Source organism: Plectropomus leopardus, chromosome 12 (assembly GCF_008729295.1).
Source record: "Plectropomus leopardus isolate mb chromosome 12, YSFRI_Pleo_2.0, whole genome shotgun sequence".
Classification (NCBI taxonomy): Eukaryota; Metazoa; Chordata; class Actinopteri; order Perciformes; family Serranidae; genus Plectropomus; species Plectropomus leopardus.
The window spans coordinates 30160474-30178591 of record NC_056474.1 but is presented as its reverse complement, the minus strand read 5'-3'; the positions used below and the strand labels follow the sequence as shown (position 1 = coordinate 30178591).

The 18118-nt window shown below is 39.4% G+C and overlaps 1 protein-coding gene across 1 annotated transcript in view; it reads right to left on the bottom strand.

Moving 5' to 3' along the window:
• Nucleotides 1-18105, bottom strand: part of LOC121950960 (nucleoprotein TPR-like) — a 47807-nt gene extending 29702 nt beyond the window's left edge. Inside the window, exons 1-21 of the mRNA XM_042497104.1 lie at nucleotides 17853-18105; nucleotides 16051-16155; nucleotides 13810-13874; nucleotides 12838-12928; nucleotides 12548-12651; nucleotides 11462-11626; nucleotides 10523-10615; nucleotides 9462-9542; nucleotides 9243-9330; nucleotides 8230-8367; nucleotides 8020-8114; nucleotides 6982-7179; nucleotides 6742-6849; nucleotides 5492-5715; nucleotides 4194-4357; nucleotides 3494-3618; nucleotides 3258-3406; nucleotides 3000-3162; nucleotides 2133-2267; nucleotides 851-991; nucleotides 534-738 (exon numbers count right to left, since the gene is read on the bottom strand). Coding sequence (XP_042353038.1) covers nucleotides 534-738; nucleotides 851-991; nucleotides 2133-2267; nucleotides 3000-3162; nucleotides 3258-3406; nucleotides 3494-3618; nucleotides 4194-4357; nucleotides 5492-5715; nucleotides 6742-6849; nucleotides 6982-7179; nucleotides 8020-8114; nucleotides 8230-8367; nucleotides 9243-9330; nucleotides 9462-9542; nucleotides 10523-10615; nucleotides 11462-11626; nucleotides 12548-12651; nucleotides 12838-12928; nucleotides 13810-13874; nucleotides 16051-16155; nucleotides 17853-18003 — 2788 coding nt within the window. The 5' untranslated portion in view covers nucleotides 18004-18105. The remainder of the gene's footprint in view (nucleotides 1-533; nucleotides 739-850; nucleotides 992-2132; nucleotides 2268-2999; nucleotides 3163-3257; nucleotides 3407-3493; nucleotides 3619-4193; nucleotides 4358-5491; nucleotides 5716-6741; nucleotides 6850-6981; nucleotides 7180-8019; nucleotides 8115-8229; nucleotides 8368-9242; nucleotides 9331-9461; nucleotides 9543-10522; nucleotides 10616-11461; nucleotides 11627-12547; nucleotides 12652-12837; nucleotides 12929-13809; nucleotides 13875-16050; nucleotides 16156-17852) is intronic.
• Nucleotides 18106-18118: the final 13 nt, after the last annotated feature.

Sequence of the window (18118 nt, the reverse complement as noted above, 5' to 3'; positions counted from 1 at the left end):
GTTTTCGGATAGTGTAGATAAATGTTTATCATGGATGGTTTAAAGTAAAATTCCATTGAGGCCAAAAACATGTATACTTGGAATATACCCCAAGGATTTAATCAGACCAACAAGGCAAATCCAAAAACCATCACTTGGAACACGGATAAAGGAGTTGATGATGTCATGGGCTGAAGAGTATATTGTAATATTTTTAGGCTATGTCATGACACACTATATATTTCTCAATATTTGCAATCTCCTCTAAACTAATTAACTAACTACTAAAGTACAAAAATACAAAATTTCAGTTACAGCAAAGCTACATAAAGTAGCGACGGCCATAATAATAAACTATAGATATATCAAAGTTCATTATATTACTGTTATAATGAAGTTATTTACAACACTGTTATAATTAAATACATCAAAGCGGAAACCCATGGTGCTTTTATTTTGAAGAATTCTGCTGAAGCAGGCTGGAATTGTCGTTTTTGCTGTGAACCTGAAGCTTCTACAGAGATTGCCAACTATTATCAGGTGCTGCCGTTTACCTCTCAGTGGCACTCTGAGGCCTGCCGCTCTGCTTGCTGGGGTCGTTGTGCCGCTGGAGGTGGCAATGGCCTCGGAGGATGACGCAGAAGCCAGCTGGGCTTTCAGTGTGGCCACCTGCTGTTCAGAGCTACGCAGCAGCTCCCTGGTCTTCTGCTGCAAGGTGTTCTGGGTCTCCAGCTGTTTCTTAGCCTCTAATAACTGAGCCTGCAGAGGAGGTGGAGGGGACAGAGGAGCAATAAGACAAGATTACACACTGTGTCCAACAATACTTATTTAGGAGTATACTATATGTGATAAATGTATGCACTCTACATACGTCCATGGTGCGCCCAAGGGTGTGTCTCTGTGCTACTTCCTGGTCCAGCCTAGTCTTCATAGAAGCCAGTTCTGCCTCCAGATTCTCTATTTTGTTGTTCAGCCGCTGTCGAGTCTCTGTCTCTGTTCGCTCCATTGTTAACTAGAAAAAAAAGAGAAAGGAGGAGGAAAACAGGAGTAATCAGGAGGAAAAAAAAAATCACCTGTATGTTTGGTAATAAAAATGTTCCCAACTGAGGCAGATAAAAAGGTTCGGAACTCTTGTCAACTCTTTGTCAAAGCCACTGGTGTCTAAAACAAAAACACTCTGAAGGAAAAGACTTAAAGCTGACAGGATCTGATGTGATAGTTTGGGTTTTTGTAGATTAAAAAAAATATATATTAACATAATAAAAACATAAATGTTCCCAAGTATCAGAAAGCAGAGTTCAAAGCAGCTTATTTTGAGGATGACAGCATTTCTCCAGACTGTGGGGGCGTGGCAGATCATGTTTTCGTTGACACCTCCTTGGATCACACCTTTGTCAACTGTTTCTCGTCTCTACAATGACAGCCATACAGCAAAGCAGAGTCGACTTGGTACAGCTCTTTCTGTTCCAGCCCTCTGACTCTGGCTGCTTTCCTAAATTCAGTTACATTATATTACGTTATTACATTAAACATTCACTCCGTTCGGCTCTTTGCTGCTCCAGAGTGCCCTCTGACACTCCCAGAGTGCAGTGCTCTGGATAACAGAATAGTTCATTCCAACAGTGCGCCTAATTTACCAACGGTACAGTTTGTGCCAGAGTGTGCTCCGGCACTTAGAGTGAGTGCTTCTGAACGCACACTATTATAGGAGCATTGAGGGATTTCAGTCTGACATGTTAAATTAGCTGACAGCTGACTTTGAATTTGTGATTGGCTTTATCCACATTATGTGATATGGATTGGGGATAACCATGCCCAAATCAACCCAGCTTCAGGAAGCTGTGAAAAAACTAAGATGACAGTATTTCAAATTACGGTAATGCCTGATCATTTTTTATGCTTTTTATTATGCATTTAAGAAACTAAATTACATATTAAGAAGCCTTTTGGTTATTTGGGTTCCCAGAGGCTTTGCCAGCTTTATGATTTTTCTAACTTTAATGATTTATATCATTTAGATTCACAAAGAACACACAGTAACCTGTAACAGTGTAGAGTAAATCCTGAATCATGGTGGGTGCAAGAAGACGACACAGGAAATCCATTCAACCTCTGACTGTCGTCAAACTAAGTCATGATGCGTGACATGGTACCTGTATAGTCTTGAGGTTGGTGAGCAGCAGGTTCTGGTTGCGTTGCTCAGCCAGCATGGCTTCCCTCTCTCGATTGAGTCGACTCTCTGCTTGTCTCAACATGTCTCTCTCTTTGGTCAAGTTTTCGACCCGCACCTTCAGACACAGAGGAGAAAAAAAAACAGAATAAGGAATTATTGAGAGGATGAAAAAAGAGCAGGTCACATTTCTTAAGTGCTTGCAACTTTTTTTTGTGGTTATGAATGGATAATGAAATCTGAATTAGATCTTGCACGCTGGTTGTTCACAGAGCTAGAGAAATATAATCAGTTTGGGTGGTGGGTTTTTTTACTAACTGAGGTAAATATGTTTGTGATATGTAGATACTTCATTTGAGCATCTGTTGCACCTGTTCCTTCATGCAAGTAAAATATGCTAGATCAAGTGGATTATACTACCATTCATTTAAAGTTGGATTTTATTTGTACCAAAAAAAAGTATTTTGGAACACTTGATACTTTCAGATTTGTTTGATGAGAGAAGGTAACCTGGTGCAGTTTGGGAGAAAATTTCAATTATATTTAATAGGACGTGTTTTATTATAAACATACAATTGATTTTTCCATTGAAGAAAAGTAACAAAAATGTTTATGTGTTCTGTCAATTATAGTCATACATACACAGAAAATCGTAATCAGCCAAATTTGGTTATCAGCTGGACAGACTTTTTAAAAAGTCTCATTGCCTTCTTCCTGTGTTTTTGAAATATATCAAACCAATTTGCCAAGGTTTTTAAGAATTAATGTGTAACTCCGTCTCACAATGCAACTGATTTCTATTCATTGTTATTTCCATTCTTAAGATAACTAAGCTTCTCCTTTTTCTCACCTCTTCCAGTGCCAGTTTTTCGTTGGCCTGTCGCAGGTCCTGGCTCATTGTGTGGATGATGTGTTCATGCCGTTGGGTGGTTGCAGCCATCTTTTGGTTCCTGTCCTGCAGTGCAGAGATCTCTCTGCGGTACGCTGATACAGTGTCCTGGAGCATCTCGTACCTGACGACACAGAATAAACACACACACTGCATCAAAAATATCTCCAAGCAGTGAAATAGGGGGCAGGTGCAGCAGCAGAATTGGACTTAACAAACCTCTTGTTGCTGAACTCCAGCTGAGAGGTCAGCTTGGCGTTGCTGGAGCGCAGCTCTGTCAGCTGCCTCTGTAGCCTGTCATTTGTTTCATTCAGCATCCTGTCGTTCTCTGCCTTCTCCTTCTTATACAGAGTGAAGGCATCGTTCAGCTGGAGACACAAACACATGTCGTCAGGAAAGCTGGTGAATCTGAAATGCAGATTTTAGTGTGAGTGTGTACAGGTGTTTATATGTACCTGTTTTAGAGCAGCTTTAGCCTGAGCGGTCTGTGCTGACTCGGCAGCAGCAGCTCTCTGAGGAGTGGAGCGAGTAGCTGGGACTGAGGGCCGAACAGGAGCAGGGTGGGATGAAGAATCCAAACCTACACACACGAAAACTTGAGCTCATTTCATATGCTACCTTCACGTGCTCCTCAGAAATATCGTATTTACCATAATTAAGAGTTACAAGCACATGAACAACCCTCCAAAGTCATAATTACGAGTGGGAATTTTTGCTGATATCCGAGTTGCAGAGTTGTGACGTTCACATGATGTTTCAGGGCAGCAGAAATGGTTGAAAACATGGAAATAGTGTCAACAACTGACGGTAAAAAAATATATATATTTGTTCCTGGTAGCTATCATTATTTTTTACTAGTTGCACATTTTAGTAAATGCATCTATTAGCTGTAGCAAACAAGCAACCTTTGAACTATAAAGCATGCCAGGCGAATATACTAACATTCACAACAAGGTTATTTTATAAGACGAGTTGCGGACTTGATGTCATAAAGTGCAACCCATCTTCTTTGTAGCTTCCATGTTGTTCCCACTTTACGACCTCAGAGCACATGAACACAACAAAGTTGAAAGAAGGACCTCCCAACTTGTAAAACAGAATAAAATTAACAGAAATCCTCATTAATGCAAATATGTGTGGGTATGTCTGTGTCACCGTGAGGAGGCAGGCTGAAGCCGGTGCTCTGTGTCAGCAGGGCCTTGTACATGTCTCTCTGCCTGGCGTTGGAGTCAACCAGCTGTTTCTGCTGGTTCCTCTGCTCTCTCAGTTGCTCCGCCTCCTTCTGAAGCTTATCCACACTGGCCTCCAACTCTGACACACTGTAAGGGAACCACAGAGACAGAGCTAATGTAAAAATACATTTCAAATGGCTTCACTGCTAATCTGTGATCTGTTTCACCTGATCCACAGCAGGAAAACACAACCGAACATCAACACATATGCATGGGTTTTATAAATGTCTCTATCATGACAACAGCTGCAGTTTAATATGTGTGTGTGTACATCAGGTCTGAATAAACCATATGAATATGCATTGATGCGCACGTAAAATTAAAGCTGTGCATGTGATTCTACGTTTGACATGCACCGATTCATGAATCTTGGTGTACCTCCAACTCACCCAAGAAGTCATGATGAAAATAAACGTTTCAATATTAGGTTTGCTGAAAATGTTCCAATTACTACCTAAACTTTGACGCAGTTTCTCTGTACATTACTGGAATTTTTAATCAGATTCGACCACATCTGTGGTGGAGTGCTCTTTTGTGTAATCATCTTCAGGTTTCAGTCCGGGAGAGTGACACTGTCTCCACATTTAAGAGTAGCATATTTGGAAACACTTTTTTAAAATAAAATACAGAGTCTTGCATTACCACCTCGCACCAGTTTCAGTCATACAGCAAAATTTTGGTTAAAGGTCAACTTTCATTGAATTTGCACTTTTCCACGTCATCCAGGCCACTGACAGTTAGCTAACGAACAGCGACTCCTCTGCTCTGAACATCCAAACAAGACATGAGTGTTGTTAGTTCAACTATTCTGACCTATGTGGCATTAAAATAAGCATTCAATTGATTATTTTCTTTAAAAATAGATGTTACCAGTTATTTTGAGATTTTACGATGTAAAGCTGGAAAAAAGATGAATAAAATCCTACTTTCATTGCATTAGCATGTTCTTCTTTCTTTTTGTGCTTTTGAAAGATTTATTTATTTAAGATTTATTATTTATTTTAGACATTTACACCCATTTAGACATTTATTTTTTAACTGCCAAAGATTTTTTCCCCATCTGTTTCACAGATTAAAAAAAAAGAGAACAAAAGATAATCCTAGCAAGACTTTTTTTTCTCACTTGTTCTTAAATCATAAAAAAAGGAGAGAATTTTTTTCTCTCTTGCCTCTCAGGGCTTCCATAGCTACTTGTATAAAAAGGTGATTTCACTTTCATACCGCGCTGATGTCACTTGGCTCTGCTGTTTGTCCTTTTCCTCCTCCAGCTCCCTCAGCCTTCTCAGCAGGCTCTGGTTCTGCCCCTGCAGCTCCTCCACGCTGCGGAAGGACAGCGGGCGTGGACTGACGGTCTCGGTGGTGCTGGAAATGTTGGCGGAGCTGCCGTCATCCTTGGTCACCTGATTGCCTTTAGCTTTCTCCAGCTCCACCAGCAGAGCGCACACCTGAACAAAGAGGAAAACAAATGAGTGATATTGTATCGATCCCATGTTCACATGATTATTAAATAATCTGATCAGATACAGCAAAAGAGTTCCATGAAAATAGACCAGATCAGCTGCGATGGCGAATGAAGTCAGTTTCTTTCGCAACTAAACAAACTTCAGCACAAGTTGTATAATCACATGGACAAATTTAACCCCTTTGAAACCTGGCTCAACATCACTTTTATCGCCTTTAGATACCTTTCACAAGTATGTAAACCTCTGAAGTCTGAACAAACTGGATGGGTTTTTAAAAAACATGGTGAAGAGACAATAAGCAAGTTAGCAAGAAATGTCAGGCAAAATAAATACGAAAATTATCAAAAAACTGACAGAAATGTCAAGTACAAAATCTATCTTTAAAATATGTTATAGAAAATGAATGCAATTATTATTTGATTTACTTTTTAGCATTTTTCCTAGGTAATTTTCTTTTAAAATATACATAGGTATTTCACTTTTCTTTTTTTGCTTATTTTTAGTTGATTTCTTTGTTATTTACTTGTTTGTTTTTAAAATCATCTTTTTTGGCTTTTCAGGTAATTTATTTGTTACCAAAGTTACTTTTTGTATCTTTTTACTTATAACTTGCTTATTTTTGGGCCATTTTTTTAAGTTGCTGCACCCTATATTTTTTTTTTTTTTTTTTTTTTTAAAGATTATTTTTTGGCATTTTTGCCTTTATTAGATAGGACAGATCAGCAGTGCGAAAGGGGGAGAGAGAGGGGACGACATGCAGCAAAGGGCCGCGAGCCGGACTCGAACCCCCGACCGCTGCGGCACAGCAGTGCCATTATACATGGGGCGCCTGCTCAATCCACTAAGCCACTGGACGCCCCACTGCACCCTATATTTTAAAAAAAAAAAAAAATCAAGCCAATTCGCTCAGGTTTCAAACGGTTAAGACTGAAAGCATTGAGAGCATTTAGATTTCTTTGAAAGCATGTATTGCTTGGTGTGTGTGTGTGTGCGTGTGTGTGGGTGTACCTGTGCAGATGTGTCTTCTAGCTGTCTCTCTGTCCTCAGTTTGTCTCTCTCCATGGCATCACCACGCTGCTTGGTCTCCTCTTTCTCTTTTTGCAAACTGTAGATCTCCTAATGACAAAAAGCAAACACAATGCACATGAAACTTGACAGAATATGTTGATATCTGGGGTCAGAAGGTGAAAAAATGTCCTTGATAATGAACTTTGACAAATACAGGAGGAACATGAACTTATCCCACACCGTTCGAGCCTGCTCCAGCTTGTTGCACAGAGAGGCCATGGATCTCTGCATGCTCTCGTACTCCTCTCTCTGACGCTTAAGGACAGGAGCCTTGGACTCAACCTCCTGCACGATCTCATCCAGAACTCGGCTCACTCTCCTGGTCTCCTGCTTCTCCAGCTGGAGATGCGTCTGACACTCTGCGTACGCGTTATACAGCTACATGCAGGGACAGAGCAGGAAGATTTTAATAGTGTGTGTCAGGTAGACAACAGCTACTTAGCTTTCAGTATAAAAACTTACAGGTTGCCAAAGATAGATTCTACATTGTAGTGGTTGTCACGAGGCAGGTTTCCATTACAGATTTGCGCAAAACTAAGCAATATTTTCAAAATGTCCATAAAGCGCAATTGCAAGATGACTGCATTTCCACCAACTTCTCCTCTGCGATAACACTCCAAGAAGCATGGTGATGGATGTTCAAAACATCAGCAGCTTTATTTCTATTGCAGCCACCACACTAGCCGTCATTGTTTCCAATCCAAGGCCATGTAGGTGTGTTATGGAGCCATAATGGAAATGCGAGCCCCTTATACGTGGGAGCAGCCGCGCATGGGTTTTCTGGGAGGTGATATTCCACAAGTTCAGAGAGAAATTGTGGATTCAAAACTTCCGTATGATCCGCTCAACTTTTGAAGAGTTATGTGATGCAATAAGACCTCTTGTAGCTCCTGCTGCATCATGACGGAGCCAGTTCCTACTGACAAGACTACAGCCAGAGCCATTTATGAACCTGTGCAGAGTGACTCTTTGTTGTACATAATGCGATCCATAAAAGTATAAAAAGCGTTTCCATTGCAATTTTGCAAGATATGGCTTTTTCAAATTGCCTGAAATACCACCTCACGTGAGCGTAAAAAATGTTTGCCGACAAATGGAAGTTTTTATACATGACATTAGTTGTATTTTTTATTCGCAATTTCAATTTGCGCAACTTGAGGGTTAATGGAATCCCTTCTTATGTCATCCTGCCCTGACACAATGTCCCATTAAACTCACATCAAAGAACTTCATGCCGGGCTTGACGATGGCAGCGATGGCGGCTGCTGATGGACACATGGTGTCCAACTGCGCCTCAGTCAGAGAGGGCACACCTGGACCACAACACACACACACACACACACACAATAATGATGGTTGTAAGTTAACAACTATATACATCTGAAGTTAGATAGAAAAATAACGAGAAGCATGTAGGCATGTTCTTACAGCAGTGTTTGCCAGCAGCCTTCATTGTGGCGTTTTCCAACTCTTTCTCCATTTTCTTAACCTTCTCTCTGAGCTCTGCCTCAAGCCGTGTCTTCAGCTCTTCTCCCTCTGACACTTTCTTTTCTAAAACCTTATTGGCTGCAGGGACAGGCAGTGACATTAAACACAAAAGTCATCGTTAATGACAGATTTCTATACTTCACACACAAAAACAATGGCCTTAATCGGCATTATTCTCATCTTCTCTGTTCAATATATTGGGACCACAGAATTACAATTATCATTAAGTCAAACACAGCTAACAATACACACTTTGTCAGGCTCACATGCTGCCTTCATGTGCTTCTTGGAAATATCATATTTATGACTTACAAGCACATGAACAGCCCTCCAAATTTGTCAATGTGTGGGAAATTGGGAAATTTCTTGTCGCCGAGCTGTGATGTTTGCGTGGTGTTTCAGTAAAAAAATAATATATTTGGTTATTTTGTTCCTGGTAGCTATCATTAATTTTTAGTAGTTGCACATTTTAGTATCTGCATCTATTAGCTGTAGCAGGCAAGCAAACTTTTAACTCGGCAAGTATAATAACATGGATAACAACATTATTTTAAAATATGAGTTGCTGATTTGACGTCATAATTGCATAAACATGGTGGGCAAAAGTCAATATTCACATTAAATATCAAGTTTTGATCACATGTAAAGTGTAATGTATTAATGTTAACTGCTGTCAGTGTAGAGTGATCTTGATTAAATATAAAAATAGAATATATAAAACATATCAAAAAAAATATATATATAGAAATATAAATAAACTGGAAACAGCTATCGACCTCTTGTTTAAATGCTCTAAGCACTGAAATACAACCCATCTTTTATGTAGCTTCCATGTTGTTCCCACTTTACACCCATAAAGCTCATGAACACAATAAAGTTAGAAGAAGAACTTCCTAATTTGGAAACGTCGACAACTACTACACTGCTAGATATCAGATTTGTCTGAAGATTACCTTCCCCCATGTCTTTAACCAGTTTGCTGAGCTCTTCCACTGCTCTGCTCAGTTCTTGATTCTTTGTCTCCATATCTGTTGCTGCACCCTACAGGGACAACACAGACATCACATGTTGACTACATGCAGGGAATAGCATGACAGTATAATGTCTGGTGTTATTTTTTAGCAGAATTTAGAGAAGATATTTATCCCTGGTGCCTTTTCAGTGAGTCTCACCTTGTAGAGTGAAGACAACTTGACATGAGCGTTGAGCTCATTGCGGTATTTCTCCTCCATGGCACTCCGCTCGTCTTTGGACTAGAGAGACATACAGACAGGACTGGATTAACTCGTTCAAAACGCAGCTGAAAGACTACTGACTCGGGCAAGCTGTCAGTGCCGCCTAACACCTGTTCTTGCATCCCTCCATTGGCTTCCTGTAAAATACAAAATAAACTACACAATCCTGTTGTTTATATACAGGACACTGCATGACCTCGCCCTCAGTTACATTTCTGATTTCTTTGTTTCTTGTTGTACTTCTCAACCACTCTGATCCTCAAATTTTGGACTCTTATCCATCTCCTGCTCCCACTGCAAAACAAAAAGTGATCATACATTAGCTGTTTTAGCCCTGACCCTCTAGAACAATCTTCCCCAGTCCATTACATTTGCTGATTCCTTGGACTGTTTTAAGTGTTTACTAAAACCCACCTTTACAGGCAAGCCTCCCTATAGAAACTCCATATGTTGCGTTTTCCTTTGTTCATTTTTGCCTCTTCTGTCCCTCACTGCACTGTGTTCCGAAATTACAGACATACAGATGTTCAGAAATTACAGCCTGGCCCGGCCTCAGCCTGGCAGGTCGGGTTGGGACCACTCAGGTTTGTTCAGAGAATCAGAGCTCTCATATCTGACCAAATGTCTCCCCTTCTGTTCCTGAGACATGGTGTTGAGAAACGGCCAGAAAAGTGTTTTTGAAGAACATTGTGTTGTCACAGAGAAATTGAACAGCATGTCATTTTTGTCTCAACATGGACCAGTGTTTACAATTCTCCTCTGCTCTCTGTTCCACCCCGACGCACCCACACGAATGCTCGCGCGCGTGCACACACACACACACACACACACACACACACACACACACACACACACACACACAAACAAACACAGAGACAGAGACAGTGTCGGCGTAAACTTAGGGGAAACACTGTAATTTGAAGTTGATGTGAAGTTGTTCAATGTCTTGTCTGATGTGTCTGCCCAGACCCCTCTCTGCGAAGCAGCTGTAATATTACCTGTTTGAGTTTATTGTTGAGTTCTTCGGCTCTTTTACTCTGGCTTTCACTGGCTTGCTTCAGAGAAGTGACCTGTCTTTCCAGTCTGGTCACCTGTTGAAGAGAAAAGGGACAGCATTAAGGATGCTTCATGGCCTCTATTTTGTTAATGCAATATTTTAGAAAAATCTGACAACACATGGCAGGAGGACCAGGGGCCTGTTTCAGGAAGAGGGTTTAACAAACTCTGAGCTAACTATCCCCAAAGTGGAAAACTCAATTCTCGGTTTCAGAACAGCTGCTCGGAGTTTGTTCACTCAAGACTGAGTATGTTCACTCTGGGTTACACCTGTGCACACTGTATGACAAAAGTTATTGTCAATGGAGCTCTGATACTACGATTCACCATGGCAACAGGTAAATAAAAGGCGCAGCCTCATCTTGAGTTCCATCAACAGAGCTCAGCAGGACTATAAATCCTGCTGCAACTCCTGCATATGGTATGATTTATACTACTTTCTACTACTTATTACTACTAGCACTCTATTTTTTTCATCCCAGTTCCTTGGCTCCTGGTGCACTTGCCATGTTGTATATTGTGAATACGGATATGTGTGTTTTTGTGTGCAAATTTGTAGTCTTGATATGCTTCTCTTAACTAACTGGCCCTTGTGGGAGTAATAAAGTTGTCCAACTGTTCTCTTTGGTGGGGCAGTTTAAGTTGGTTTGATGGTTACAGTATGGTTCCTACTGTATGTTCCCTCACATTACAGCCAACAGGATGTATTTACAAAGTGGAGAAAAGCACACAAATTGGTACAGTTAACTCTGTGCCATATTCAACTGTTACTCGTAATCTAGGAGATGGAAGCCAACAGAGATAACACTGGTGTATTTGTGTATATACTGAACAATCTGCTCAGTTTAAGCATTCTTACTGTATGTGTATGCGTGTGTTACCTGCTCCTTGCTGGTCTTCAGGGCACCTTGTAGTTCCAGTATCTCTTTGCCTTTCTCCCTGCTGGTGTTCAACAGTTCTTCAGTTTTGGTCTTCAGTTCTGCATTCAACCACTCAATTTTCTTCTCGTGTAACTCTTTCTCCTGCTCCATACGCTTCTCTCGGTGCTGCGACACACAAACATGGCATCACAGGACATACAAGAACAAATCACATGATCAAATACTGGAGTCTTGTCATTGGCACTTTATAATTACATGGTCCTAATAAAATCACTCTTAGTGGTGTACTTGGGATTTGTGAATGGCTTGGTTGAGACATTCATTCAAATCCGAAGTCTTTGTGACTGCTGAAGCAGCTAATTTGGTGGTGGTCAGGGGCGTGGACTGTTTATAAAGATGGACGATGCATGTTCAGAGTCTGAAGAACTTCACAATAGGTCTTTTTCAAAGCAGACATATTGGCACCTATCCGGATGAAAAGCACATATGTAAGTAATGAAACTAATGATGGTTGAATTTAACTAATGCTTTTGCTTGTGGATCAACCAAACATTTTTCTGACCATCCCACTGGTGTTATGGTGGTAAACAACTTTCTTGTACTGCTGTGAAGAGTTTTTAATTTTCTCTCAGCAGTGCATGAACAGACAGCATATGCCCATTAGGCTAAGGGCAGAATCTGTTTCTTTCATACCTTCGTGGAATTTCACCGGGGTATATAGTATATGTGTTTATGTATTTGAGTTTTCTATGCTCTGCAGGCTGTCTTGCCAATTTCAGACAACTGAATACAGTACAATGCATTTGGGGCGCGGGCGTAACCTCCAGGGCACATGATGCGCGTGGCATGAAAACATCCTCATTATAGCATCTCCTATTAAGTTAATAGAAAGATAAGGGTCCGTAGTTTTTTGGTTTCGTTTTTTTTAAAACGTGGTATCAAATTTGGTATCGAAATTCATGTAATTTTGGAGGTATCTGAACCGCATACTAGATTTTTGGTACTGTGACATCGCAAGTGTTAAAGGAGAGGTCACTGTACAAACTGCAGCTTCAGTCACTTCCACATGATCTTTAACACACGTACCTGAACAGAAGTCGCAGATGATTGTATTTCATCCAGTTTTAACTGCAGCTCCATCTTCACTTTGCTGGTCTCTGTCAGCTTCTCATTCAGTCGCTTCACATCCTCTGCAAACAAACACAGTTTACAAACATGAACTCAAAAAAACTGAAAGGGGGGTCATTTGCTGCACAGACTACAAAGCCGTCAAATGTCAAATGAGTAAAAGTGTAGTAAAAACGAAATGTATCCAGCTTAGACTGTGTGGGTGTGTGGGTGTGCATATGCATGTGCGTGTGAACCTGATATCTTACCAGTGAGGTTTTCCACTTCCTGCGTCCTCTTCTCCAGCAGCCTTGCCAGCTCTCTTTTCTCTGCCTCAATCTCATACTTGGCTTTGGTTTGCTGCAGCCACACACAAACACACACAGTTTACATACAGTACCTGGACAATGTTACTACAGGAGTTTGTAGAAAATGTGAAATAGGGGGGATCCTGTATGGGCGTGGGGGCAATGTTTTTTCAAGATTTAGACGTAAAAATAAAATGAGCAAATAAAAAAAAAAAATACATTCGCATTTTTAAACAGAACTCATAAATCAACCTGAGCTGCTGCAAGGGACCATAGGTAACTGCAATGGGCCAGTGCCCTCCTTTGGGTCTGGGTGTGACCCAGAGCAGCAAAACCATATGAGTGAAAATGGGAGAACAGGCAAGCCTAGCACAACTGACCTCTACATGAGGTCTAGTACTCCCGCAGGACCAAGGAGGGTGATAAGGGGTGCTATCTCCTCAGTCTTTTTATTTACCTCTGTCTTTATTTACTTTTAGGGAATTTTGTATGTGTTTGTTTATCTATTTATATTTTTTACTTATTTTTTTCTCTTTTTTTAGTGTTATTATTCTATTCACTATTTTGTATGTGCAAATTTACATATATATCCCCCTTATCATTATTCATATCCTGTATTTTCCTCTTAAGTATTATTTGCTCAGTGCATCCTCTTTCTTCTTTCTCAGCTGCAGACACACGTGCACCTAAACACATATACACAAATGACCTCAATAACCATCCATAGTGTAGTTAAATAACTGGTTAATATATCATCAACAGTAAGAATACTATAATGTCTGATCATTTTTAGTATGTTTGTTTTGTTTTTTGTTTGTTTGTTTGTCCTGTCTTAGTGATACGCCTTCCGGGTGGAGTATTTAGTGAGCACCATCACAAACTTAACAGTGAAGAACATCAATAACACTGCATGAGCTGTATGGGCATGCTTACCTGTTGTGGTGCTTTATCTTCAGGGCTCTCTCCCTCTATTCCCTTCAGAGCGCTCAGCTCTTCATCTGCACACAGACAATCAGACAGAGCTCACTCTCACACCCAGAACACAGGGACACCACTGCACACAAATGACAAACAACTTGAACAAAATGTTTAGGGACTGCATGTGCTTTAAAGCTTACATTTACATATCTAGGTCTGTAATATGTGGTGACAGTAGAAAGTCACAGCACATTGGATTTAAAAATTAAGTCATGATAAAATGACTGAGGTTACAGTTTTGCATTTCTACAGGATATACATTTGGAGAAAACCCCCACTATGCATCAATATCAATTCTTTTATTCTTCAAAATTTCCATAGATATTGCAATAATATTGATCACTTCCTTGTGCTATGTTCAGAGACCTTAAGAAGCATTTAAAGCTTCAAAATCTGAGCAAACTGGTTTGCTTTCATTTGAAAACATGGGGAAAAATTGCAACTTAACAAGAACTGTCTGCAAATTGTAAGAAATTAGTGGATTTGCAAAAGTATTTTAACCCTTATATTCGGTTCATATTTCATGCCTTCACAGTATGGTCTGGGTCAATTTTGACCCGGGCCAAAAACTGCCTCATAATAAGTGTCTACACCAGATTTTGAATTACAAATCTACTTAGAATGTATAAATAGTCTATCTAACATTAATAAATGGATAATTAATCCTTAATTAATGTTTAAGAGATCAGGAGGTGTGTATTTTTTAGGTTTAACACCACTCGTTTTTGGAGAAAAACGTCTACTATCACACAATATAATGTCCAGGAACATCCTGCAACTGTAAGGATTTATTATATAACATTTATAGCCGTTAAACACTGTCCTCACTGCTATATCATACAGAAACCTCACAACTAGCAACATCTATAATTATCTATAATAATTCGACATTAAGTAACACTTAAAACACAAAAAATTGCTTTATTGCAAACTAGTATGTTTGTCAATATTGTCTTCCTGCTCTGACACATCTTCCTCCAAGTCACTTTCTTCTTCCCCATCTTGTAAGATCAGATCAAGGGCATCCTGCAGTCAGTCCTGCTGCCACAACCTTTGCCACTGAAATGGCAGCTCAGGTACCTTTATAATCCCATGACCCCCAGCCTCTCTTATGATCTCTGTGTTGATCTCAGTAATCTCAAAATAAAGGGATTCTTTTTTTTTTTTTTCAATTTTTAGGTCATTTTGTTACATTGCAGGTGCTTGTGCTTGCTGGTACAGATCTTGTGTCTGTGTCAAGGCACCCTCTGGCCTCTGTATGTCTTCTGTTCCTTATGTGCACCATATAGTATCATTCCTATGTTGTTTTACTCTTTCACTGTTTTGAGATTTCTCCCATGACCCTTCAAAGACCAGCAGGTCCCTGTCTCTGCTGGAACCTGGGCAAATGTGGTGGGAGCACAGACAGTTCTGGTGACAGTGTTGAGGTCCCCCTTGAACTCTGTCACCTTTATCCCATATATAATACACACAGACGGGCATGTACAGTTTCACAGTTTGAATATTCCCTCAAACCACCATTTTCCTTGATTTGAACCACACTAGTGGATCTAAAATCCATTCTAAGAGAAACGGGTCAAATTTGACTCTGAACAGCCTCAGTGTGCTAAAATTTGTACCACCTGTACAAAAGTGTAACATTTAAAATATTTTCATTTTTGTGTATTATATGTCACTTTAAGAAAAGTCATCAAATTTCAGGCTAAAAGAATGACATTTAGGGCATTTTTACTGCTGTCAAAAGTCAAAACGGGTTAAATTTGACCCCAACAGTATGTAAGGGTCAAAAGACATAAACATAAAAGTGGGGTTTTCTGTCCATACTTAAACTTAGACTACTATCACATGGAAGCTGTAGCAGTTATACTGTATCTAGCGAAGCAGACAGAGTTTTAACTTAATTTAACAGCAGCTAAGACATTGTAATGTTTTAATGGCCAGAACTGGAATAACAACAGATGCCCTAAACATTTTGTGCAGAAACTGTGCATACCCATAAGTGCCCTAAGGCCACTTAAAGCCAAAAGCACAGTGAAAAGAAAATGGATCATGTCAGCAATAATGAATAATCGAATGCAGATTTTTAGTAAGTCATAGAGTGGAGTCCAACAATTGGCAACTGTAAACTTGGAAGCATGAGTTCCTCAATAACCGAAGTTAAGAAAATGTGTGTTAATAGTTTGTGTGAAGACTCACTGAGTTTTTTGTTTTCCTCCTTGACCGTCTGCAGATCTTTGGAACTGTTCAGGAACTGTTCCTGACTCTCTGCGAGTCTCTTGTCAATGTCAAAGTACTGCTGTTCTGTAAGGGCAGAGAACATCAACAGGAGCACATGAGCGCACAATTCAAATGTCACACAATATAATGCCAACATCACACAGTCACAGAGTTTTATGTTGCATCACTGCTGTCTTCACACAGCAACAGATTTTATCAGCAGCAGCTCATCAGCTTCAAAAGCTGGCATCATGTTTTACCACAGGTAGCCTTGCACCAGTATACCACTTTCAAGGTATACCACAGCAATGACAATTTCCAGTTATCATACCATGTATAATTGCTCATCAATGGTATTGAGAAAAAAAACGGCTGGATGGAGAGTGTCAGCTTCATTTTAGTTATTTACAAAAGGACAACATTTAACACATACTCCCATTTAAAGAAAAATGTTTCAAGATTTAATTAAAGTAATAAAACATTGTTCAACCAAACAAAAACCTGTGTTGTCATTCGTTGAAGGGTCATTGTAACTTTAAAACTGCAAACACTGCAAACTATGGAACTGCAATCTTTTTTGAGAAAATTAAGATACTGTGAAACTCTCAAACAGTTGCAACCCTCATCACAGGACATACAAATAAATATAAATAAAGATAAAGAAACCATTGTGTAATTTAAAGTGTGGATGGTGTAACAGTTTTCAAAAACTTTAAATGTCTTAAAAAATGTGAATTCAGCTATCTGCTTTCACTTTAGTGACAAAATAATGCAAAACGTCATTTGAATATATAGTGACATAACATCAGTGATAGAATGTACATAAGTACATTTACTCAAGAAGTGTACTCCAGTATTAATTTGAGGTACTTCAACTTTACTTAAGCATTTTACTTTCATGCTACTTATGCTATTATTCCACTACATTTCAGGGGGAAACATTCCACTATTTGCTTTAGTTACTTTACAAATTTAGATTTCTACATAGAAAACATTTTATGAAATATGTTTCTTATAAATAAAATTACCAAAACAGTTTATATGAGTAGAGCTGAAACAATTAGTTGATTAATCAATGGATGAAATTGCAGAAAATTAATTGACAACTATTTTGATCTTTTTCTGTTTGTTTGTTTGTTTGTTGTTGTTATTATGTTTTTTATATAGTGTAGAGTTTTGGGGGATGTTGTTTTCAATTTTGTTGATAATTTTGATTTTTTAAAATGCTTTTTAAAAATTATTATTATTTTAGGTATTTTTGTGGTGTTTATTTTTCTTTTATTTTTACATTATTTTGAGGGTCTGGAGGGTTTTACTTACTGACTCACTTTTACTTAAATACAATTTTCAATGCAGGACTTTAGTTGTAACACAGTATTTTCACAGGGTATTATTATTACTTTTACTTAAGAAAATTATCTAAATACTTCTTCCGGCACTGTGTAACATTAATGTTTCCTCAGATGATACCAAATATGTATTCATAACAGAACAGGAACTACTTTTATAGGCTGTGTTAATTCAAAACATTTACATACCGTTTAATGTCAACTATACGTGCTGTTGGTATAACGTTAGTACTCTTCCGCCAAAGTTAGCTTACATTATATCGTAGCTATCGTTAGCGGGCAGCTGTGAGCATTGTGGATGACACGAAATATTGTTCTTTTGTTTGTTTGTTTTTGCTGAATTTAGCAGAGGAAAGGTTTACCGTGAAGCGGAGTTTGACATGAGCTTTCAATCATACATGCTAGTCAGCTAACTACTTTGTAGCAACCTACCGCTGTCTGCTTTGTAGCGCTCGTGCTGCGTCCTGAGCGCCTCGTTAGCATTCTGCAGCTCCGTTACAAACTTCTCGAGCTTGTTCTGGGCGCCTTTCGGGAGTTTGTTCAACTCCGTCCGCTCCAGAATCTGGAGCAGGACGGCCGCCATCTCCACCTATCCTCCTAAAAATATAACAGTTGACGGACAAACTCTAGCAAGTTACAGTTGCAATGTACATTAACCCGTTGAACTAAACAAGAACGTGTAAATTCACGCAGGTACA